At 39.7% G+C, this 27105-nt stretch overlaps 1 protein-coding gene across 1 annotated transcript in view; it reads right to left on the bottom strand.

Moving 5' to 3' along the window:
• Positions 1 to 27105, bottom strand: part of CABP7 (calcium binding protein 7) — a 309799-nt gene that overhangs the window by 4706 nt on the left and 277988 nt on the right. The window contains 4 exon segments of the mRNA XM_053702188.1: positions 18958 to 18970; positions 25527 to 25595; positions 25598 to 25639; positions 25641 to 25670. Coding sequence (XP_053558163.1) covers positions 18958 to 18970; positions 25527 to 25595; positions 25598 to 25639; positions 25641 to 25670 — 154 coding nt within the window.

Genomic DNA, 27105 nt, shown 5'->3' with positions numbered 1-27105 from the left:
CGTTCCTGAAATTGCGAAAGGAACGAAAATTAGACTTATTTTTAGCCTTGAAAGACCTATCTTGTGGAAGGGCGTGGCCCTTTCCCCCAGTGATGTCTGAAATAATCTCTTTCAATTCTGGTCCAAATAGAGTTTTACCTTTGAAAGGGATGTTAAGCAATTTTGTCTTGGATGACACATCTGCTGACCAAGACTTTAGCCAAAGCGCTCTGCGCGCCACAATAGCAAACCCTGAATTTTTCGCCGCTAATCTAGCTAATTGCAAAGCGGCATCTAAAATAAAAGAGTTAGCCAATTTATGTGCGTGAACTCTGTCCATAACCTCCTCATATGGAGTCTCTCTACTGAGCGACTTTTCTAGTTCCTCGAACCAGAACCACGCTGCTGTAGTGACAGGAACAATGCACGAGATTGGTTGTAGGAGGTAACCTTGCTGTACAAAAATCTTTTTAAGCAAACCTTCCAATTTTTTATCCATAGGATCTTTAAAAGCACAACTATCTTCGATAGGAATAGTAGTGCGTTTGTTTAAAGTAGAAACTGCCCCCTCGACCTTAGGGACTGTCTGCCATAAGTCCTTTCTGGGGTCGACCATAGGAAATAATTTCTTAAATATAGGGGGGGGAACAAAAGGTATGCCGGGCTTTTCCCACTCCTTATTTATTATGTCCGCCACCCGCTTGGGTATAGGAAAAGCGTCGGGGTGCACCGGAACCTCTAGGAACTTGTCCATCTTACATAATTTCTCTGGAATGACCAAGTTGTCACAATCATCCAGAGTAGATAACACCTCCTTAAGCAGTGCGCGGAGATGTTCTAATTTAAATTTAAATGTCACAACATCAGGTTCAGCTTGTTGAGAAATTTTTCCTGAATCTGAAATTTCTCCATCTGACAAAACCTCCCTCATGGCCCCTTCAGATTGGTGTGAGGGTATGACAGAACAATTATCATCAGCGCCCTCCTGCTCTTCAGTGTTTAAAACAGAGCAATCGCGCTTTCTCTGATAAGTAGGCATTTTGGATAAAATATTTGCTATGGAGTTATCCATTACAGCCGTTAATTGTTGCATGGTAATAAGCATTGGCGCACTAGATGTACTAGGGGCCTCCTGCGTGGGCAAAACTGGTGTAGACACAGTAGGAGATGATGTAGTATCATGTTTACTCCCCTCATCTGAGGAATCATCTTGGGCAATTTCATTATCTGTGGCAGTACTGTCCTTACTTTGTTTGGACGCTATGGCACAATTATCACATAAATTTAAATGGGGAGACACATTGGCTTTCATGCATATAGAACATAGCTTATCTGAAGGTACAGACATGTTAAATAGGCTTAAACTTGTCAACAAAGCACAAAAAACGTTTTAAAACAAAACCGTTACTGTCTCTTTAAATTTTAAACAGAAAACACTTTATTACTGAATATGTGAAAAAGTATGAAGGAATTGTTCAAAAATTACCAACATTTCACCACAGTGTCTTAAAGCATTAAAGGTATTGCACACCAAATTTCAAAGCTTTAACCCTTAAAATAACGGAACCGGAGCCGTTTATAAATTTAACCCCTATACAGTCCCAGCTATAGTCTTTGCTGAGACCCAACCAAGCCCAGAGGGGAATACGATACCAATTGACGCCTTCTAGAAGCTTTTCCAGCAATTTTTAGATCCTCACACATGCATCTGCATGCCCTGCTTCCAAAAAACAACTGCGCAGTAATGGCGCGAAAATGAGGCTCAGTCTACAACTAGGAAGGCCCCCTGACTGGAAAAGGTGACTAACACAGTGCCTGCCATTTAATAAACGTTCCCCAAGTTTATAAATGCAAATTGTCAGCATAAATATGAATAAAATGCCCAAATAAAGCAATCGATTTAGCCCATAAAAATGTCTACCAGTTTTTTAGCCCATAATAAGCCCTTTATTCTGTTTGTTTGACTAAGAAAATGGCTTACCGGTCCCCATGAGGGGAAATGACAGCCTTCCAGCATTACATCGTCTTGTTAGAAATATGGCTAGTCATACCTTAAGCAGAAAAGTCTGCTAACTGCTTCCCCCAACTGAAGTTACTTCATCTCAACAGTCCTATGTGGAAACAGCAATCGATTTTAGTTACTGTCTGCTAAAATCATCTTCCTCTCACAAACAGAAATCTTCATCCTTTTCTGTTTCAGAGTAAATAGTACATACCAGCACTATTTTAAAATAACAAACACTTGATTGAAGAATAAAAACTACATTTAAACACCAAAAAACTCTTAACCATCTCCGTGGAGATGTTGCCTGTGCAACGGCAAAGAGAATGACTGGGGGGCGGAGCCTAGGAGGGACTATATGGCCAGCTTTGCTGGGACTCTTTGCCATTTCCTGTTGGGGAAGAGATATTCCCACAAGTAAGGATGACGCCGTGGACCGGACACACCAATGTTGGAGAAAATATAATTTTAAAGAATAACATGAGAATGAAGCAAATTTGATAAAAGAAGTAGATTGGAAACTTTTCTTTAAATTGTATTCTGTATCTGAATAATGGAAGAAAAGGCTATAAAAAAGGCTATAAAGGCTATATTTAAGGTTCAGCAGCAAATCAGGTAGAACTGAAAATCCAAACCCCACAGTTCACTGAGTACCACCCACATATAAAGGGTTTGTGTGGCAACCTTAACAGTAGGTGCCCTTAAGGGCATGGTGCAAATATGTCATTGCTAGGATCTCTCCCTTCCCAATCTGATGTTAGTTTACTACAGGATTATTCAGTCACACAAATGTGAGATAAGAATGAAAAAGTCCTGCATAATGAACGAGAGACTATGGACTCTCATAGGGAGAGATATTCATGGCTTAGATAGTAGCCCAGATTAAAAAACAAGCTTTTCTGGGGATGGTCAAGTCTTACCAAAAGCTTGTTGCTTTTATCATACATCCTTGATAATTACACACGTTATTTCTTTCTAAACCAGGGAATATGCGCCATTTTCAATCGTATTGAAGTATAGTAGAATTCATGTACAGAAAATGCTGCTGGCTAACAAGCTCTTAGTCCTACGGTTTTCATGCCTTTAATAACAAATGCAGACTCAGACTTTTAGCCCTGTAGGTAATATCTGCAGATATTGATTTTCTTTGGAGCTGTCTGGGTGGTTAAACTCTCAATTCGTGTCAATATTGCTTTCTAGTCAGCTAATATCAGGCTGTTAATGAACTTGTGAATGAAAGGACAATGTTGGCAATCACCTGATTCGTCCATGACTTTTCAAGAGGCATTATTATTATTATTATTATTTATTTTCACACCAGTGATAAGCACGTGACAGTTATCAAGGACCAGAATACGAGTGGTGCACTATTTAGCACTTTCACTATAGCGCTAATTGGGCTAGAAGTAAACTTTTTGCTCGCCTCAGCTTGCGCTTGTATTATGAGTTGAAAGTGAAAAGTTATCACTCTTGCGCTAAGTCGACACACGCAAAAAGCCGAACTTAGAATATTGTGCACGATAAACTATTCCACCATAGTAGTCAATGGGGAAAACAAGTGGAAAAAACCTAACAACAAACTATTCTATTCATTCATAAATAAATATTTATACATATATCTGATGGTATTTTGGTAACCTATGTATTTATTTATACATATACAGTATATATATATATATATATGAGTAGATATATACAGATATATAGGAATATCTATTTATAAATACATAGAACATCTTCTGCTATGTGCAGAACTTTGAAATCTGGAATATTTACAGTAAATACACAGTTCAACACTTTATATAATATAAATATTGCATAAATATGCTTTTACATGTTTTCATCTACTTATCTGCAAAGAGCTCCAATGCACTTCGATATATGTCTATATATGTGTACATTTGTATTTATGTATTTATATGTTTATATATGTCTGTAAATACATATATACTCATATAAATACCTATGTACACACATATAGACATTTTTATATATATACAGTATATATATATATATATACACATACAGTATATATATATATATATACATACATACATATACATATTTAGAGATGTATATGTATGTATCTCAATGTTAAAGCCCTTTGCCTGCCTATTTTTTCTAACACGTGCAATTTCATATATTTGAGCCCTTATAACATTTTTGTGCAATATTTTTTACCATTAGATAGTGTAATTGTATTGTGTAATGTATTTTTGATGTGTTTTGTGACACTTTTTTGCTTTGTAAAACAGTTAACCACAGCTCTGAGGACGCTCTAACCCGACAAGTGTTAACTTCAATTGCGCTCAAGCGATCACATTTCCTTTCAAATTATAATATGAGTGCGATTTAATTTGAGCGCAAACTAACGCAAAAACCCAATACCGCTCACTCGAAAACATTTGTGTTTCCCTCATAATCTAGCACATAGTGTAAAATCCATAAATAAAGAAAGACTGAAATAAAACAATAAATCTTAAAATCCGATATGCACTCTTTTACGTTTCACTGCTACTTCACTATTTCTCACTGAAATTCTTCCACCAAATTCACCAAAGCTTGGGCATCCATATAAATGTTTCCGGTAAAGGGGGACCTAAAAAAATTAAAAAGCCCTGGAATGCTATAATATCAGTGACATAGGAGTCAATTTATTACTGTGCGGATGGACTTTATACGATGTAGCGTATCATGTCCGCCGCACATTGATAAATGCCGACAGCGTATATCATTGCACCAGCAGTTCTTGTGAACTGCCGGATGCAATACCGCCCCTTGCAGATTCGCGGCCAATCGGCCACTAGCAGGGGTGTCAATCAACCTGATCATATTCGATCGGGCTGATTGCTGTCAGCCACCTCAGAGGTGGCGGACGAGTTAAGGTGCAGTGGTCTTAGGACCGCTGCTTCTTAACTTCCACTTCAGACGGAACTGAAGCGGAGTGGGTCAGAAGCAGCATCCGCTGCTTCATAAATCGACCCCAATGTGTGTATCAGGAGAGTTGTGTTTGTACAACTCCTGTACTAGATTTGTTTAGTTTTGTTATGTTTTGTATTTTTTCACAAATCCTTTCCATCCTATACCTCTATCATTGTATCCATCGCTACGGAATTTTACGGCGCTATACAAATAAATGATAATAATAATAAATAATGATCGCTTGTTGGTATAAAAGAGTTACACAAGCAGGTGCTTAAGCTTGGATATTACGAACAAAATTCCTTGGGGGGGCATTTCCCCCCCCCTCTTCCCCTCCCCATTGTTTATGCATCAAAGCCTTAGGCTAATGCATCACAGGACAAGTAATATATATATATATATATATGTATATATATATATATATATATATATATATATATACTGTATATATAAAAAACTACCCAACAGTTGAAAAAAAAAATCTGTATACAAAAATAGATTTTTCTCCTACATCCAGAACCCTGTATAGCGATATAAACAGCTCTCAAGCTACAAACTGCCTTTCTACAATTTATTAAAGGGACATAATACTCATATGCTAAATCACTTGAAACTGATGCAGTATAACTGTAAAAAGCTGACAGGAAAATATCCCCTGAGCATCTCTATGTAAAAAAGGAAGATATTTTACCTCACAATCTCCTCAGCTCAGCAGAGTAAGTTCTGTGTAAAAAGTTATACTCAGCTGCTCCCAGCTGCAGGTAAAAAAATGAAAAAAAAAATGAAGAAATAAACAGCAGCCAATCAGCATCAGCAGTGCTGAGGTCATGAACTCTTTTACTGTGATCTCATGAGATTTGACTTAACTCTCATGAGATTTCATTATAAACTTCCCTAATCTGAATAGGGAAATAATATGAGAGTGCACGAGGCTCATCCTTTCAGCTGTCCCAGGACAGACATACTAATATGCTGCTTAGAAATCCTTTACAATGGGATGGGGCTACTGAAGAACTTTTGAGGTAAAATATCTTTCTTTTTTACATAGAGATGTTCAGGTGATATTTTCTAGTCAGCTTTTTACAGCTATGCTGCATCACTTTCAAGTGTTTAAATATTTGGGTATTATGGCCCTTTAAGGGATCTCACACTGAGTGAGAGAAAGAGAGGCTGAAGGCCTAATGATCTAAAGGTCTCTCGGCTGGCGCGATTATTAAAGAATGCTCATCCGTACTTCTATTTCCCTGGTGGAATTATATAAAGCCACTTTTTACCCTGATAACAGGGAGCCTCGCTAGGGGCGTATACTGCTTTTTCATTTGAGAAGGAGATGCAAACATTACAAGAGAGCACAATGAAAATCGTAATTTAAAAAAAAATTATCGATAGAAGATGAACGTAGTATAATTTTATAACACTTATGTAATGTACCTATTTTGAATAAAAGATAATAGTTTTTTCTATCTTAATCGGCATCAGCCAGAGATCATAAATATACAGCGATTCAATTAGACAAACAGTATCTGTTAAGGATGTTATGTATTACAACATTGATACATAGAATTCGTTTTGTAAGATGTAACAAAACAGTATCTATCTATCTAGCAGTTCATTAAACCTCGTATGACGAAATTCAAACATCTGCCAATCATTCACAAAAGGATACTGATTGGCGACCAACTGATGTAAGGGTGGAGCTAAGTTAATAAACCTCAGAAGACGCTTGCGCGCGTCACCCTTTGAAAAAGCCGGAATGTGTAAACGGCGAAACATGTTAGGGAAAGGTTGACATCTTAATTTCAACCTGTTAAATGTTTTTTAAATTGCAAGTTGACATAGAACCTAGAGCTAATGAATATGACTAATGCTCGAAAATAAGTATACAATTCAAGACTGGGAATTACTAGAAACATTGGGGAAGTAGTATGCAAACACTTTTGCAGTATTAAGTGCAATAGTATAACGTGAACTCAGGGATGGTGGTATCCAATTAAATTTAGCAATATTCAAAACTAAAATATCGGTATTGTTGGATTCATTTATAACAACAAAACTTTCCTAAAACATAAGCGAGTGAGACCTAGATACACATGGTCCCTACGCTAGAATATATTCACTTTTTCAAGAAGACAAGTCAGCAATAATATTTTTACGTTTGCGCATTTAATGTTTGATGTATTAGCAGGTATATAAACCGTTGAAATCGTAGAAACAGGCATACATCCATTACATCTGCTACAAACAACAACAGATTCTAGACGTGGTGTACAAAATATTTAACCGCTTCCTTATAAGCAACCGCATAGCAAGCGGCTCTTAACACGATAAAAATAAGCTTTTACTCCAACACTAACTGACTTCTACAGCTGGTGATTGCAATACTAAGCTTATCCAAAAAATATATTAAAAAACATCTACATTCAATCACTCGATATGTTTAAAGAGCAGTAAGATATAACTGCTTGTTATGTATTGTAGTGTTGTATAATAAATACAAGTATTTGTTACAATCTTAAGAGCTGTAAGCAAACAATAACTGCGCCCTTATAAGCAACCGCATAGCAAAAAACTGACCCAAAGAAAGATCATGTAATATTTGAAACTGCGGTTCTTAACAAGATAAAAACAAGCTTTCACTCCAACACTAACTCACTTCTATAGCTAGTGATTGTAATACAAAGCTTATCTAAAAATATAAAAAAACATCTATACTCAATCACTGGATATATTCAAAGAGCAGTAATATACAACTGCTTGTTATACATTAGAGTGTTGTATAATAAATACACTCTAAAATTAACTCACGTCTATAGCTAGTGATTGTAATACAAAGCTTATCTAAAAATATAAAAAACACCTATACTCAATCACTGGATATGTTCAAAGAGCAGTAATATACAACTGCCTGTTATACATTATAGTGTTGTATAATAAATACAATTATTTGTCAAAACTTTAAGAGCTTCAAACAAATATCGTGGATGACTATTAAAATCTTCATTTGTTACTACTCAAACAAATCCTATGTATCAGCGATAGAAAATAATCCAATACAGCCTTTCCACATTAATTCAATCATTCCAAACCTATAAGGTTATAGCTTTAATTCTACTGAAATCACTATAAGATATATACCTATGGGATAAAAAACACATGACAGCACTTATATACAATTTGAGAACTGAAATAATAGCGATTCATTCTAGCTATTACCTGCTTGTTTAAATTTAACTTTATACCAGTGGGGTAAAGATATATCCTGGTTTATTCACGAGATATTACTATAAGTATTTAAAATATATACCACTTGTTATACCTGCAGCGCTTAATAAATAATACAATTTATACATCTTACTTTTAAGCGCATTGAGCACATAATTCAAACAAGCACATAAGTTAAACAATTCTAAATAATTGCATTCAATTCTCTGTGCCATAGATAGTAGATACCTAAATTGAGCTTCCATATTCTAATTCCTTACATTAATCTATACTGCAATCAATATATAGATATTATTTACCAACCTATAACTAAGGAATTTATTTCAACTTTTCTCAAAGAGAGAAGTCATTTAAATCTGCAATATACACATGCATTATTTATTTCAATAATATACATGTATGATAAACAAGGATACAAAATTGTCCAACATCGTTTACATTATCATAACTAGATATTCTAGTATTAACACATCTATATCATTTCAATTGTTTACTCTCTCACCAACGTTTAATCAATTTTTATTGCCCAGTCTTTTTCTGAACATGGCCTATGTCAACTTGTGTTTTTAAATGTATGTGGAATTTTATTTTTAAGTGTTGAAATAAAAGTTAAATTTTAATGTAAGCATTACGTCTCTCCACACCTACTCCATTCCTATTCCAGGTCCTAAACCATACATAGGGGACAGAAAGTGCTAATTAAATGCATTCTATGCCTAGCCAAAAATCTATATTTTTGGCTCAAGTTTTTTTGAATTATTAATTCTTGCATAAGCACTCCAGCCTGTATCCACTTTATGAACCGATAGTAGATACATATTGGCACTCCCCATTCACTTGTGTAGTGCGGTTGCAAACCCGTTGTTTTATCTAGGATTCATCCAATACTTGTGGGATATTCTTCTTCCCAACAGGAAGTGGCAAAGAGAGCACCCACAGCAGAGCTGTCTATATAGCTCCTCCCTTAGCTCCACCCCCCAGTCATTCGACCGAAGGCTAGCAAGAAAAAGGAGAAACTATAGGGTGCAGAGGTGACTGAAGTTTTTAAAATAAAAATATACTACCTGTCGTAAACAGACAGGGCGGGCCGTGGACTCGATACATCGCAAGAGAAAGAAATTTATCAGGTAAGCATAAATTTAGTTTTCTCTTGCAAGATGTATCGAGTCCACGGATTCATCCAATACTTGTGGGATACCAATACCAAAGCTTTAGGACACGGATGAAGGGAGGGACAAGACAGGTACCTAAACGGAAGGCACAACTGCTTGTAGAACCTTTCTCCCAAAAATCGCCTCCGAAGAAGCAAAAGTATCAAATTTGGAAAAAGTATGAAGCGAAGACCAAGTCGCCGCCTTACAAATCTGTTCAACAGAAGCCTCATTTTTAAAAGCCCATGTGGAAGCCACTGCTCTAGTAGAATGTGCAGTAATCCTTTCAGGATAAGCCAAACAGATGATGCTTTTCAGCCAAAAAGAAAGAGAGGTAGCCGTAGCCTTTTGACCTCTCCGCTTACCAGAATAGACAACAAACAACGAAGATGTTTGACGAAAATCTTTAGTTGCTTGTAAGTAGAACTTTAAAGCACGAACCACATCAAGATTGTGCAACAGACGTTCCTTCTTGGAAGAAGGATTAGGACACAGAGAAGGAACAACAATTTCCTGATTGATATTCCTATTAGAAACAACCTTAGGAAGGAATCCAGGTTTGCTACGCAAAACCACCTTATCTGCATGGAAAACAAGATAAGGTGAGTCACACTGTAAAGCAGATAACTCAGAAACTCTTCAAGCCGAAGAGATAGCTACTAAAAACAGAACTTTCCAAAATAGAAGCTTAATATCTATGGAATGCATAGGTTCAAACGGAACCCCTTGAAGAACTTTAAGAACTAAGTTTAAGCTCCATGGCGGAGCAACAGGTTTGAATACAGGCTTGATTCTGACTAAAGCCTGACTAAACGCCTGAATGTATGGGACATCTGCCAGACGTTTGTGCAAAAGAATAGACAAAGCAGATATCTGTCCTTTTAAGGAGCTAGCTGATAATCCCTTCTCCAATCCTTCTTGGAGAAAAGATAATATTCTAGGAATCCTAATCTTACTCCATGAGTAACCCTTGGATTCACACCAATAAAGATATTTTCGCCATATCTTATGATAGATTTTCCTGGTGACAGGCTATCTAGCCTGAATCAGGGTATCAATGACCGACTCAGAGAAACCACGCTTTGATAAAATCAGGCGTTCAATCTCCAAGCAGTCAGGCGCAGAGAAATTAGATTTGGATGCGTGAATGTACCCTGGATTAGAAGGTCCTGCCTCATCGGCAGAGTCCACGGTGGAACAGATGACATGTCCACCAGATATGCATACCAAGTCCTGCATGGCCACACAGGTGCTATCAAAATCACCGAATCTCTCTCCTGCTTGATTCTGGCAACCAGACGTGGAAGGAGAGGAAACGGTGGAAATACATAGGCCAGGTTGAAGGACCAGGGCACTGCTAGAGCATCTATCAGTACTGCCTGGGGATCCCGGGACCTGGACCCGTAACAAGGAAGCTTGGCATTCTGACGGGGTGCCATCAGATCTAATTCTGGTGTGCCCCATAGCTGAATCAGCAGGGCAAATACTTCCTGATTGAGCTCCCACTCCCCCGGATGGAAAGTCTGGCGACTTAGGAAATCCGCCTCCCAGTTGTCTACCCCTGGGATATAGATTGCTGAAAGATGGCAGGAGTGAGTGTCCGCCCATCAAATTATTTTGGTCACCTCCATCATCGCTAGAGAACTCCGTGTTCCTCCTTGATGATTGATATAAGCTAGAGTAGTGATGTTGTCCGACTGAAATCTGATGAATTTGGCCGCAGCTAGCTGAGGCCACGCCTGAAGCGCATTGAATATCGCTCTCAGTTCTAGAATGTTTATCGGGTGGAGAGTTTCCTCCCGAGACCATAAGCCCTGTGCTTTCAGGGAGTTCCAGACTGCACCCCAGCCCAGCAGGCTGGCATCTGTCGTTACTATGAGCCACTCTGGCCTGCGGAAACACATTCCCTGAGACAGGTGGTCCTGAAACAACCACCAGAGAAGAGAATCTCTGGTCTCCTGATCCAGATGTATTTGAAGAGATAAATCTGCATAATCCCCATTCCACTGTTCAAGCATGCATAGTTGCAGTGGTCTGAGGTGTAGGCGGGCAAAAGGAACTATGTCCATTGCCGCTACCATAAGTCCGATTACCTCCATACACTGAGCCACTGATGGCCGAGGAATGGAATGAAGAGCTCGGCAGGTGGTTATGAGTTTTGATTTCCTGACCTCCGTCAGAAATATTTTCATTTCTACCGAGTCTATCAGAGTCCCTAGGAAGGAAACTCTTGTGAGAGGGAAGAGAGAACTCTCTTTTATGTTCACCTTCCACCCATGAGATCTCAGAAAAGCCAACACGATGTCCCTGTGAGACTTGGCTAGCTGGAAAGTTGACGCATGAATTAAGATGTCGTCTAGATAAGGCGCCACTGGTATGCCCCGCGGTCTTAGAACCGCCAAAAGGGACCCTAGCACCTTTGTGAAAATTCTGGGAGTCTTGGCCAACCAGAAGGGAAGGGCCACAAACTGGTAATGCCTGTCCAGAAAGGCGAATCTGAGGAATTGATGATGATCTCTGTGAATAGGGATGTGCAGATACGCATCCTTTAAGTCCACGGTAGTCATATATTGACCCTCCTGGATCAGAGGCAGAATAGTCCGAATAGTCTCCATCTTGAATGATGGTACTCTGAGGAATTTGTTTAGAATTTTGAGATCCAAGATTGGTCTGAAAGTTCCCTCTTTTTTGGGAACCACAAACAGGTTTGAGTAAAACCCTAGCCCTTGTTCCGCTTTTGGAACTGGGCGGATCACTCCCATGGTATGTAGGTCTTACACAGCATAAGAACGCCTCTCTCTTTGTCTGGTTTGCAGACAATTGAGAAATGTGAAATCTCCCCCTTGGGGGGGGGGGGGGGAGTCTTTGGTATAGTTGTACGCTTGGCGAGAGTAGAAATCGCTCCCTCCACCTTAGGAACCGTCTGCCACAAGTCCCGCATGGAGTCAGATATGGGAAACATTTTCTTAAAAACAGGAGGGGGAGCGAACAGTATACCTGGTTTATCCCACTCCTTAGTAACAATATTCGCAATCCTCTTAGGGACTGGAAAAACATCAGTGTAAAAAGGAACCTCTAAGTATTTGTCCATTTTACACAATTTCTTTGGGACCACTATAGGGTCACAATCATCCAGAGTCGCTAATACCTCCCTGAGCAACAAGCGGAGGTGTTCAAGATTAAATTTAAAGGCCGTCATATCAGAATCTGTCTGAGGGAGCGTCTTCCCTGAATCAGAAATCTCTCCCTCAGATAGCAAATCCCTTACCCCTACTTCAGAACATTGTGAGGGTATATCGGATACAGCTACTAAAGCGTCAGAAGGCTCAGCATTTGTTCTTAACCCAGAGCTGTCACGCTTTCCTTGTAACCCAGGCAGTTTAGATAAAACCTCTGTGAGGGTTGTATTCATAACTGTGGCCATGTATTGTAAAGTAAACGAAGTCGACGCACTAGAGGTACTTGGCGTCACTTGTGCGGGCGTTACTGGTTGTGACACTTGGGGAGAGCTAGATGGTATAACCTCATTTCCTTCTGTCTGAGAATCATCTATTGCTATATTTTTAAGTGCTATAATATGCTCTTTAAAATGTATAGACATATCAGTGCAAGTGGGACACATTCTAAGAGGGGGTTCCACAATGGCTTCTAAACACATTGAACAAGGAGTTTCCTTGATGTCAGACATGTTAAACAGGCTAGTAATGAAACAAGCAAGCTTGGAAAACACTTTATTCAAAGTAAATAATACTTCGAAAAAAACGGTACTGTGCCTTTAAGAGAAAAAAAGATGTACAAACTCTGCAAAACAGTGTAAAAAAGCAGTAAACTTTTCGAAAGTTTTACAGTGGAATCATAAAGCCTTAGTAAAATTGCCCCACCAGTCAAAAAAACGATTAACCCCTTAATGTAAAAACCGGATAGACAAAACGTCAAAACGTTCAGCACCTTGCCTACCTGCCCTTAGGGATAGATTTGTGGGGAAAAAGCTTCCTTTAGGCCCTCAAGTACAGCAGGACCCTCCGGAGAAGCAGCTGGATGTCTTGTGTGTAAAAGAAACTGCGCAACTGAGGCGCGAAAATAGGCCCCTCCCACCTCACTCGATGTTAGTGGGGCCTAAAAGAAACACACCAAAGTGTTTCTAAACTAGCCATGTGGGTTAATAACCCTTAAATAAGCCATAATGACCCTTCAAAGTCCCTCAAAACGTTAATCTTTTAATAAAAAAAATGTTTTTCCTATAAGTGTCACCAGTAACAACTGAGCCCTTTATGCAAGCTGGGATTCCATACTAAGGCCTCGCTTCCATTGAGTCGTTAAAAATGGAGCCGTAAACTACCAAAGCGGACGACAGCTAAAAGTAATTTACGGCTCCATTTTAGTACCAGGTTTCCATTGAAAAGATTAGCGTGTTGCGCGCAGTCGCTCTTTTCGGCCGTACGTAAGTTTGCGTTGCCAACCGATGTCGGATTTGTCGAAAAGCGCGCCATAACAAGTGCATTGCCATGGTAACCCGACCTCTGTCTATAAGAATAACGGTTTGCGCCTGCGCTCTTTACCTGTGATCGCCTCTAGAGAGAAAGACACGGGAGCTAGTTGCGTTGGTAGGAGTTTTGGGTTTTTGAGAGTTGTTTGAGAGTTAGTGGAGAGTTTGATATTTGATTTTCATATATTCTTATTGTAGGCCTCATATAATATTAGGAACACACACACACATCCATACATTAGTTAATTAACACACATTAGTTTATACACACAAATACACACACACACACATACACACTTTTATTTGATACAAACACATTCACATTTTTTTTTTCATTAACCCCATATCCCCATCTTCCTTTATTACTCCTTTCATTAATCCCCTTATTCCACTTCCCATCCCCCCTTTGACTACCCTTCCCTTCCTCACTATATAACTTTTTTTTTTATATATACATTTTTCCCATCCTATTTTTTTTTTTTTTACATCCCATATTTTTTGGTTCATTTGACTATATAGCTCACCCCTTTCTTCATTTGCATCCCTTATTATTTTTCTATAATTTTGTTCTAATCCTCCTTAGTTTTTCCTTTTTCATTTACATCCCTTTGTTTATTTTCACCCCCACATTTATTTTTTTTTGAGGGATATAGAATAGAGATAGTTAGGGTCTAGATAGGTTAGGTAGTTAGTTTTGGGGCTATTTAATTTAGGGTTTAGTTAGGTGAATTAGTGTAGTTAGGTAAGCTAGGGACTTTAGTGTTAGGTTAGTGTTAGGGAGGAAGGAGAAAGGGATGGATAGGCCTAGTGGAGTTGGGAAGGGGGTGGCTAGGGGGAGGGCAGTGGTGAGGGTGGATAGAGGGAGGGGGAGGGGGGAAGTAGGGAGTAGTATGGGCAGGAATAGGGGCCGAGGTTTGGGTGGAGGATTTGTCCTTCCTCAAACCCTGGCAGAGGAGGGAAGGAGAGAGGGTGGAAGAGGAATGGAGGTGGGAGGAGTGAGGAGGAGTCAGCCTCAGCTAGGCACAAAAAGAAAAGGGAAAGTGGGGCAGACTGTGGCAACTGGGGGTGGGGCTGGTGGTAGCCTGTCACAGCCTGCAGGGACAGAGGAGGTAGAGAGGGCTGGTCCCCAGTCACAGGAGGGAGAGTCTGTGTTTGCTGGCCCTTCAGGTGTGAAGGGCAGGCTTAGAGAGGAGAGGTACTCTGAGGAGGAGAAGGAGGCTCTTGTTGAGGCATACTTGGAGAGGGCAGCTCAGCTGGAGAACCCTAACCTGAGGCCGGCTGTCCGGAATAAGCTGTGGGAGGAGATTCGAGTGGCAGTCAGCTGCTTAGGACGTAATCGTTCTACTGCCAGCATTAAACACCGCTATCATGACTGCAGGAGGGAAACCAAAGCTAAGCTGGCACAGCAGGCCAAATATGCACGTGGGACAGGTGGTGGTCCTAGCAAGAGAATACACCTAAGGTCATGGGAGGAGATGATGGCCAATGTCATCTCAGATGAATCTGTCCTAGGATGTAAGGGGACAATGGACACATCAGTGCCAGCTGAAGAGGTCCATGAAGGTGAATATTAAATATCATATGTAATAAATGTTTTATTTCTAACAAATATATGTTAACATCAGAAATATATATCGGCTTTGTTTTTTAAAATATAAATGTAATCATACACATGTGTAATACAGAATATAGAATGTTTATATATTATATATGTTTAGTAATCAATTGTGTTCAAGCATCAGTGGAAAACATACCTAGGTAGGATTAGTACAAGTAATGTTTTACATGGTTCAAAGTCTAATTTGCACAGTAACTTAAAGTGATAGTAAACCCAATTTTTTTATTTCATGATTCAGATAGAGCAGCAATTTTAAGCAACTCTCTAATGTACTACTATTATAAATATTTCTTTGTTCTCTTGGTATCTTTATTTGAAAAAGTAGGAATGTAAGCTATGGAGACTTTGCATTTTTGGTTCAGAACCCTGGCTAGCGCTCGTGATTGGTGGCTACATTTAGCCACCCAATAAGCAACAGCAACACAGGTTCTGAAACAAAAATTGTCTGGCTCTTAAGCTTTACATTCTTGCTTCTCAAATAAAGATACCAAGAGAAGGAAGAAAATATGATAATAGGAGTAAAATATAAAATGTTGACTAAATTTGCATGCTCTGTCTGAATCATGAAAGTTTAATTTGTACTTCATTGCCCCTTTAATGGCATCTTAACATAGTTGTAGTGGATATATTCATCCTGATTTCTGGAGTGGCTATCTGCTCAAACAAGCAAGGGTATAGATTTAAATTCTTTCTATCTATATCATATATATGGACTATGTGTAATACAAAGAGTCGCTTAGAGGCACAATCTTTAAATATACACCTCTGGTTAAATATGTTTAAGTTCATACAGAAATAATATATATATATATATATATATATATATATATATATATATATTATATATATTATATATATAAAACTATATCTATATCTATAAAATTGATTTTCAAATGTTAGATGTTTCATCAGATTAATTTATAATTACAATTTATTTTTCAGATTTGGAACATGAGTATGAGTCCTCAACAAGACCGGAGGCCAGTGATGTTCCGGAATTCAGTGAGGAGGAGGAGGGGGATGTTATTGAAGCTGGATACTCCTACCTCAGCATACTTGAAGGAGATGAGCAACAGCCACTGGCCTATGAGGTTGAAAATGTTCCTGGCCCATCCCCATATTCATCTGGGAGGACATATCATCAGATGCAGCCTCCACCACCACAGCATTATCAGATGCATCCTCCACCACAGCATTATCAGATGCATCCTCCACCACCACAGCATTATCAGATGCATCCTCCACCACAGCATTATCAGATGCATCCTCCACCACCACAGCATCGGCAGATGCCTCCTTCATCACCACAGCATCAGCAGATGCATCCTTCATCACCACAGCATCAGCAGATGCATCCTCCACCGCAGCATATGTACTATATGCCACCTCAACAACAGATTCAGCACCCTCCCATGGCACAACAAATGCTGCCACCACTACCACCACAACAACAATCACCACCCCCCCCCCACCAATGTCTGTCCTCAATTGGATATTGAGCCACCCACACAGTCCCCAAGACTGAGTGACGACAACCTCACACAGAGCCAGGAATATGTGCCGGAGACACCTATACAGCCACAAGTGCCCCCCATGGAATCCAATATCCCCGCACAGTCCCAGCAGGATGCTCTACTGAGGCTCATTCACAGGGAGCTTAGACTTACTAGGCTCCAGCAGCAGCAGGATTTCAGGAGGCTACAGAGCCAGATGGACATACATAATGCCGCACTCGTCCGCCTGGCAGAGGCAGTGGAGAGGCTTGCAGATAGGCCGCAAACTCCCTCCTCACTCGCATCCTCCGTTATCTCCCTGCAGGACCCTGAATCGCATGTTTTAGCCTCCCAGTCAGCTGGTGTGCGTCGCCCAAGACGCCACACTTCCATCCCAAGTACCTCTCCTCCAAAGGCCAAATCCCGCCGCAAGCATTAATAAGTATTTTTCTTTTTAAATTATTTCCAGATATATAATATCTAATTTTTTTGTATGAAGCACTTTCTTAAGTGTGATTTCCATCTCATAAATATGCATATATTTTTCTAATCAAAATTAGAAAATATATTTCAAAATTGTTTTAATAGCTGTTTATTTTCAAAACATTAACAGCTTTATTCATTTTTATTTCACATGATGTCAATTAATATGCAGGTGTACATTGTTGATAAATGTATGTGTCCTTTTATTGAGGATATTATGCCGTTTAAGAATACTTGGGGATACGTGTCTGAAATTTATACAGTATATGCTATCTAACATTGGTCAACGTGACATGTGTAAATGTTATGATTTATATTCCACAAGCATATGTTGTTTGCTCCTTCAGATGAAGCTAATAAGGCTTATACAGTTATAGAAGAGTTGAAAAGTAAATATTCCTTCCTGTTGATATGGCCAAACACCTTGCATTCATTCTAGTCCTATGTGGAATGTAATATCTGAAATATATACCTATCATGACTAATACCTATCATGACTAATGCACTCCTTTTTGTCAAGATTATTATTCAATATTTAGAATAATTAGATAAATGTATCTTTATGATATTTAAGCAATGATGTATACACAACATATATGTGATTGCCATGATATAGAGGTGATTAATACATTTTAATTGACATCATATGAACAGACACAGACTCTCCCTGGGACCAATGCACAATGCACTTTTAAATTGTTTCAATAATTCCATGTTAAAGACAATACTTCATATCTCTTGAAGTATGGAATATTAAGCACTTATGTATTTTGGTTAATAGTCTAAATATTGCAAATGTATTATCTGCTTTAGCAGACATGACATTACATATATTTTATAAATATTAGTACTATGACACATAACTTTAATGTGTCATCGTTTTGTATTGAATAAATATGATTTTCACATTGAAAATTACATTTGAATGAGGGTAAATCTGTAATAATAAAACTCATCTTCATTATAAACAACTTATTTCCTTTGAATTATTTTTCTATATGTATTGAGATTATATATAGCATCCCTGGGCAAAGGTTTCATTTTGAATAGGTAGATATTTTATTTATATTTATAATATTTTACCAGGAAAGATACATTGAGATTTCTATAGTTTTCAAGTATGTCCTGGGTACACAAAACATTGCATTGATACAATGGGTACAATAAAAAAAAAAAATAATAATACATATGCCCAAAAATTTAACATAGAACAGGTAGGAAATATATAATCAACAATGACAGGTGCATTCTGTTTTGAGATATGTAGAGAGGGATCTCTTAAAGGATATTAGGCATGGGGAAGGTTTAAAAGTGTGCGGGAGGTCGTTCCATAATTGTGGTGCTTGCATATATTTTATATGCACATACATATTGAAATTTCTATGACAACATGGGTGCAAATATTCCTATACATAGGACCAATAAATGTAGCATATATAATGTTATTTGTACATTGAAACACTCATAATTTTTTTTGATTTGCAATTTCAATGAGAAACAGGCCTCAAAAAGCTCTTTTTTCCTCCTTTACACCTAGTTGAGCTGGGGGTAATATGTCTCAATGTATCGACAGCCTCCGACAGTGTATTAACGGTTAGCGCTTTCAATGGAAACCTGGTATAATTTATCGATTAACGGCTTCTATTACTTTCTATGGGACGCGAAAATCTTTTCGGCAGCCGAAGTTCGGAAGCCGATATAGAGGTATAACGCGCCATTGGAAACAGTCGTTAAACGCTATTGCTTTCGACAGCATATTTAACGGTTTGCGAGTGCACGCAAACTGAATTACGACTCAATGGAAGCGAGGCCTAAGTGTCTGAATACAGTTTACCCTTCCCTCATGGGGATACTGCCAGCTTTTTCTAGAATTATCACAGTCTGTCTAGAAAAAAATTGACTGAACATACCTCAATGCAGCTTAGCATGCAAACCGTTCCCCCAACTGTTTTCCTGTACTCCTCAGCCTCTGTGGGAACAGCAGTGGATCTTAGTTACAAAGTGCAAAGATCATCATCCTCCTTGCAGAAATCTTCATCCCTTTTCTGCCAGAGAGTGAATAGTACACACCGGTACCATTTAAAATAACAAACTTTTGCTTGAGAAAATAAAAAACAAAATTTATGCTTACCTGATAAATTTCTTTCTCTTGTGGTGTATCCAGTCCACAGGTTCATCCATTACTTGTGGGATATTCTCCTTCCCAACAGGAAGTTGCAAAGAGGACACCCACAGCAGAGCTGTCTATATAGCTCCTCCCCTAACCCCCACCTCCAGTCATTTGACCGAAGACAAGTAAGAAAAAGGAGAAACTATAGGGTGCAGTGGTGACTGTAGTTTTAAAAATAAAAACACCTGCCTTAAAGTGGACTGGATACACCACAAGAGAAAGAAATTTATTAGGTAAGCATAAATTTTGTTTCTCTTGTAGGTGTATCCAGTCCACCGGGTTCATCCATTACTTGTGGGATACCCAATACCAAAGCTTTAGGACACGGATGAAGGGAGGGACAAGGCAGGAACTTACACGGAAGGCACCACTGCCTGCAAGACCTTTCTCCCAAAAATAGCCTCCGAGGAAGCAAAAGTATCAAATTTGTAGAATTTAGAAAAAGTATGAAGCGTAAGACCAAGTCGCCGCCTTACATATATGTTCAACAGAGGCCCTCATGTTTAAAAGCCCAAGTGGATAGCTACCGCTCTTATAGAATGAGCTGTAATTCTTTCAGGAGGCTGCTGGCACAGCAGTCTCATAAGCTATCCGGATTATGCTTCTCAGCCAAAAAGAAAGGGAAGTTGCCGAAGCCTTTTGGCCTCTCCTCCTCCCCAGAGTAGACAACAAAACCAGTGCAGTGTTTGACGAAAATCCTTCGTAGCTTGTAAATAAAACTTTAAAGCACAAACCACATCAAGATTGTGTAAAAGACGTTCCTTCTTTGAAGAAGGATTAGGACACAGTGACGGAAAAACAACAATTTCCCTTATGATATTCTTATTAGATACTACCTTAGAAGAAAGAACCAGGTTTGGTACACAAAACTACCTTATCTGCATGGAAGAATCCGATAAGGGGAATCACACTGTAAGGCAGATAGCTCAGAAACCTCTTCGAGCCGAAGAGATAGCTTACTAAGAACAGAACTTTCCAAGATAAAAGCTTGATATTTATGGAATGCAAAGGTTCAAACGGAACCCCTTGAAAGAACTTTAAGAACTAAATTTAAACTCCATGGCGGAGCAACAGGTTTAAACACAGGCTTGATTCTAACTAAAGCCTGACAAAAACGTCTGAATGTCTGGAACATCTGCCAGACGCCTTGTGCAAAAGAATAGACAGAGCAGAGATCATGTCCCTTTAAGGAAACTAGCTGATAATCCCTTTTCCAATCCTTCCTTGGAGAAAGATAAAATCCTAGGATCCTGACCTTACTCCATGAGTAACCCCTTGGATTCACACCAATGAAGATATTTACACCATATCTTATGATAGATGGTGACAGGCTTTCGAGCCTGAATCAAGGTATCAATGACCGACTAGGAGAAACCCACGTTTTGATAAAATCAAGCGTTCAATCTCCAAGCAGTCAGACGCAGAGAGAGAATTAGATTTGGGATGTTTGAATGGACCTTGGAGTAGAAGGTCCTAGCCTCAGCGGCAGAGTCCATGGTGGAAAGGATGACATGTCCACCAGATCTGCATACCAATTCTATGTGCCCATAGAATTATCTTGGAAACCTCCATCATTGCCAGCGGACACCTTGTTCCCTCCTGATGGTGATATAGGCTACAGTCGTTGATATTGTCCGACTGAAATCTGATAAATCTGACTGCAGCTAGCTGAGGCCAAGCCTGAAGAGCATTGAATATCCGCTCTGAGTTCCAGAATGTTTATCGGAAGGAGGGCTCTCCTCCTGAGTCCACGAACCCTGAGCCTTCAGGGAGTTCCAGACTGCGCCCCAGCCCAGAAGGCTGGCATCTGTCGTTTACTATAGTCCACTCTGGCCTGCGGAAACTCATTCCCCCTGGACAGTTGGACCCGAGATAACCACCAGAGAAGAGAATCCCTGGTCTCTTGATCCAGATTTAACAGAGGAGACAAATCTGTGTAGTCCCCATTCCACTGATTGAGCAATGCAAAAGTTGCAGTGGTCTGAGATGTAAGCGGGCGAACGGAACTATGTCCATTGCCGCTACCATTAGGCTGATCATTTCCATACACCTGAGCCACTGATGGCCGAGAAGTGGAATGAAGAACACGGCAGGAAGTTAGAAGCTTTGATATCCTGACCTCTGTCAGAAAAATTTTCATTTCTACTGAATCTCTCAGAGTTCCTAGGAAGGAAACTCTTGTGAGAGGAGAGAGAAGAACTCTTTTCTTTATTCATTTTCCACCCGGGACACCTCAGAATGGCCAGAACAATGTCCGTATGGGACTTGGGCGATTTGAAAAGTCGACGCCTGGATCAGAATGTCGTCTAGGTAAGGAGCCCACCGCTATGCCCCGTTGGCCTTAGAAGGGACCCTAGAACCTTCGTAAAGACTCTTGGCGCCGTGGCTAACCCGAAGGGAAGAGCCACAAAACTGGTAATGCCTGTCTAGGAAGGCGAACCTGAGGAACTGATGATGCTCTCTGTGAATCGTAATGTGAAGATAAGCATCCTTTAAGTCACGGTAAGTCATATATTGACCCTCCTGGATCATAGGGAGGATGGTTCGGATTGTCTCCATCTTGAAGGATGGGACCCTGAGAAATTTGTTTAGGATCTTGAGATCCAAGATTGGTCTGAAAGTTCCCTCTTTTTTGGGGACTATAAACAGGTTTTGAATAGAAACCCTGCCCCTGTTCCTCTCTTGGACTGGGTGGATCACTCCCATAACCAGTAGGTCTTGAACGCAAACGTAACAATGCCTCTCTGTTTACCTGGTTTGCAGATAGTTGTGAGAGATGAAATCTCCCCTTTGGAGATGAACCTTTGAATTCCAGAAGATATCCCTGGGAAACAATCTCTAGTGCCCAGGGATCCTGGACGTCTCTTGCCCAAGCCTGGGCGGAAGAGAGAAAGTCTGCCCCCCGACTAGATCCGGTCCCGGATCGGGGGCTACTGCTTCATGCTGTCTTAGAGGCAGCCGCAGGCTTTTTTGGCCTGCTTCCCCTTGTTCCAGGTCTGGTTAGGTCTCCAGACTGGTTTGGACTGGGCGAAATTTCCCTCTTGTTTTGCATTAGAGGAAGCCGAAGCTGCGCCACCCTTGAAGTTTCGAAAGGAACAAAAATTATTCTGTTTGGTCCTTAATTTATTGGACCTATCCTGAGGAAGGGTGTGACCTTTTCCTCCGGTAATGTCAGAGATGATCTCCTTCAGGCAAGGCCCGAATAGGGTCTGTCCTTTGAAGTGGATGTTAAGAAGCTTAGACTTTGAAGTAACGTCTGCTGATCAGGACTTAAGCCATAGCGCCCTACGCGCCAGAATGGCAAAACCTGAATCCTTAGCCGTTAGCTTTGTTAAATGAAAAACGGCGTCAGAAATAAAGGAATTAGCTAACTTAAGAGCTTTAATCCTGTCTAAGATATCATCTAACGGGGTCTCCACCTGTAGAGCCTCCTCAAGAGACTCGAACCAAAAAGCCGCCTCTGCAGCAGTAACTGGGGCAATGCATGCAAGAGGCTGGAGAATAAAACCTTGATGAATAAAAATTTTCTTAGGAGACCCTCCAATTTTTTATCCATAGGATCTAGGAAAGCACAACTCTCCTCGACAGGGATAGTTGTACGCTTAGCTAGAGTAGAAAACAGCTCCCATCCTCCTTAGGGACCGTCTGCCACGAGGTCCCGTATGGCGACATCTATGGGAAACATCTTTCTTTTAAAAGCAGGAGGGGGAGAGAACGGCACACCTGGTCTATCCCATTCCTTAGTAATAATTTCCGAAAACCTCTTAGGGACTGGAAAAACATCAGTGTAAACAGGCACTGCAAAGTATTTGTCCATTTTACACAATTCTCTGGAACTGAAATGGGGTCACAGTCATCCAGAGTCGCTAAAACCTCCCTGAGCAATAAGCGGAGGTGTTCAAGCTTAAATTTAAACGCTGTCATTTCAGAATCGGACTGAAGTAACACCTTCCCTGAATCTGAAATGTCACCCTCAGATAGAAACTCCCTTGCACCGGCTTCGGAGCCTCGTGATGGGTATATCGGGACACAGTTATTAAAGCGTCAGAAAGCTCTGTATTTGTTCTAGCCCCAGAGCTGTCTCGCTTTCCTTGTAACCCTGGCAGTTTGGGACAATACCTCTGTGAGGGTAGAATTCATAACTGCCCGCCATGTCCTGTAAGGTAAAAGAATTAGACGCGCTAGATGTACTTGGCGTCACTTGGGCGGGGGAGTTATAGGTTCTGACACATGGTGAGAACTAGATGGCATAACCTCCCTTTTTTCAGTCTGAGAATTCTCTGGTGATAAATCTTTAAAAGCCATAATATGGTCTTTATAGTTTAGAGATACTTCAGTACATTTGGTACACATTCTAAGAGGGGGTTCCACAATGGTTTCTAAACATATTGAACAAGGAGTTTCCTCTATGTCAGATATGTTTAACAGACTATAATGACACCAGCAAGCTTGGAAAACACTTTAATAAATGTGAAACAGCAATTAAACAAAAACGGTACTGTGCCTTTAAGAGAAAAAAAACTAACACTTAAACTGCAAAACAGTGTTAAAATGTAGCAAACACTTCGAAATTTTTACAGTGTGTGTAAGGGACTAAAGCAACATTGCACCCAATTGCAAATGGGATGATTAACCCCTTAGCCCCCAAACCGGATTCAAAAAACGTCAACCACCTGTAAAAGACAGTTAAGCACCTTGCCAACAGCTCTGCTGTGGCTCCTACCTGCCCTCAAATACGAATTAGGGAAGAAATAAGCCTTCTATAGTGGTCATCAGATGCAAGAGGACTCCTCTAGGGAAGCTGGATGTCTCAGTCTGAAAGAAACTGCGCAACTGAAGTGCAAAAATAGGCCCCTCCCACCATGCACTCGATGTCACAGGGGCCCTTAAGGAAATACTCCCTAGGAGTATCTAACTATGCCATGTGGAAACTAGGCCCCAAATAAAGACTTATCACCCTCAGAGAAAAAAACGTCCCATTAATGAAAACATGTAAACGTTTTGTCACTAATTAATATGAATTTATCATGATTATTACCCCATTTTGTATGCATGATCCCATGTCGTTGTAAAATCACTGCATCTAGCTTACCTCAATAAACACAAGGGTTCTGTCAGCATTTTATAGAACTAATCCTTTCTCTAGAAATAAAAGTACTGAACATACCTCAAAGCAGGTAATCTGCAGACCGCTCCCCCAACTGAAGTTATCCCATACTCTTCAGTTATGTGTGAGAACAGCAATGGACCCTTAGTTACGAACCGCTAAGATCAATCAACCTCCAGGCAGAACTCTTCTTTCTAATTTCTGCCTGAGAGTAAAACAGTACAACGCCGGTTCTACCGTTTTAAAATAACAAACTCTTGATTGAAGGCAAAACTACACTAAGGTCACCACATATCTCTTTATACTTCCTATCTTGTCGAGAGTTGCAAAGAGAATGACTGGGGGTGGGGGTTAGGGTTAGGGGAGGAGCTATATAGACAGCTCCTGCTGTGGGTATCCTCTTTGCAACTTCCTGTTGGGAAGGAGAATATCCCACAAGTAATGGATGAAACCCGTGGACTGGATACACCTTACAAGAGAAACTAACATTTTTGTCACCACACTCACTTTACCCTTCCTAGTACTAAGAGTAGGGCAAAGAGAATGACTGGGGGTGGAGCTAAGGGAGGAGCTATATAGACAGCTCTGCTGTGGGTGCTCTCTTTGCCACTTCCTGTTGGGAAGTAGAATATCTCACAAGTATGGATGAATCCGTGGACTCGATACATCTTGCAAGAGAAATCACAGTTTTTTTGATGCTATATAATTACTATATAATTACTGTATAATTACACTTTTTCCAATTTTTAAGCACTTTCATTTTATTGGCTCCTGATTCTGACAGTCATGCTCATTTGGAAAAAGTAAAAAAAATAATAAAAACCCTCTTAAATTCGCATAATTATATTAGTGAGGTGGACACAAGAAGAGATACTTTACTCTCCATGTCCAACAGGACAGTCCCCTTTAGTTCCTATGTTCCCAGCCTCCTCAGTCAGGATGATATTCTCAATGTCTCGGCATTGGACAGGTGCTCACAAAAAGTGTCGTACAACAACCTCTTTAGTTTCCACCACTGACAGTGACTGCATGTCACACTGCAGAGGGACACAGACAACATGGAGTTAATATCTCTGACTGCATGAAAAGGCTACACGTTACATGTGCAAGTTCTATTGCCATATGTGTAAGTCTCTTTAAGGGATCATCCTAATAGGGCTGGGGTTTGTGCTTTACCCATTAGCAAAGCAAATGTTAAATTCAAAAACTTTTGGGGTACTTGGTAATAGGTTGAAATGTGTATTCTAGATTTTATCAAGATGTTTTAGCTGTTGAATTCAATAAGTGAAAAATGGTATATGTGTCATTAAAGGGCAGTGAACACTTTGAGATTATAATACAAAAGGCTTCATTTTGAATTGTAAAACAACATTGCAATATACGTTTATTAGTTATTTTCTTCCCTTTTCTACAATTTAAGTCTAAAAAAATTGTTAAAGGGACATAATACTCATATGCTAAATCACGTGAAATTGATGCAGCATAACTGTAAAAAGCTGACAGGAAAATATCACCTGAGAATCTCTATGAAAAGGAGGATATTTTACCTCACTATTTCCTCAGCTCCCCAGAGTAAGTGCTGTGTAAAAAATATATCTTTCAGTTACTGCCCAGCTGCAGGTAAGAAACCTCTTTTAACTGTGATCTCATGAGATTTCACTTAACTCTCATGAGATTTCATAGTAAACTTCCATAAAATAAATAGGGAAATAACATTGAGTGTGCATGAAGCACACTCCCTTCCAAGTCCCAGGACAGGCAAAACTGATTTGCTGCTTAAAGACCTTTTCAATGGGGTGTGAATACTTGGGACATTTTGAGGTAAAATATCTTTCTTTTTTGCCTAGAGATGATCAGGTGATATTTTCTAGTTAGCTGTTGACAGCTGTGCTGCATCACTTTCAAGTGTTTCAACATTTAGGTATTATGGCCCTTTCATTTTCTAGACCTGAAAACTGAAAGAGTGCATTGCAGGCTTCACAAGACTAACCTTACATTATATCTCACCCTAATTTTATTTTATCATACCCGGGAAAACCAGACAATTGAGATTTTGTTAACCCAATGACAGAGCAAGCCTTGTTATCCCTAGACTCAAATCTAGAATTACTCCTCCAAATCAGAAAAGTGGTGGATGGGGGCTCCACCATTAAAAACAATTGCAGAAAACACAGTGTTAATCTGCTCTAATAACGTTTAGGACTTTGCTGATTTGCTAATCTTTTTAGAAGATTGCAAACAAATTTTGTAATTATAAGTTGTTTACTGTCCCTCTAAGTATAAAGAATTTGTATTGTGATCAGAAAAACAGTAAAGTCACATGCTAAAGGGTCATTTTCACTTAAATGATAATGAAATAAAGTGCGGCCGATAAACAATGAAGTAATACATTACTGACAACCTCTGTACAGGGATGTCAATGCTTTTAAATCTGGGTCTTTTGGGCTATCTGAGGACTGGTGTTAAGAAACT

Source organism: Bombina bombina, chromosome 2, assembly GCF_027579735.1.
Source record: "Bombina bombina isolate aBomBom1 chromosome 2, aBomBom1.pri, whole genome shotgun sequence".
Classification (NCBI taxonomy): domain Eukaryota; kingdom Metazoa; phylum Chordata; class Amphibia; order Anura; family Bombinatoridae; genus Bombina; species Bombina bombina.
The sequence above is the reverse complement of the archived record's forward strand: the minus strand, read 5'-3'. Positions and strand labels throughout refer to the sequence as shown.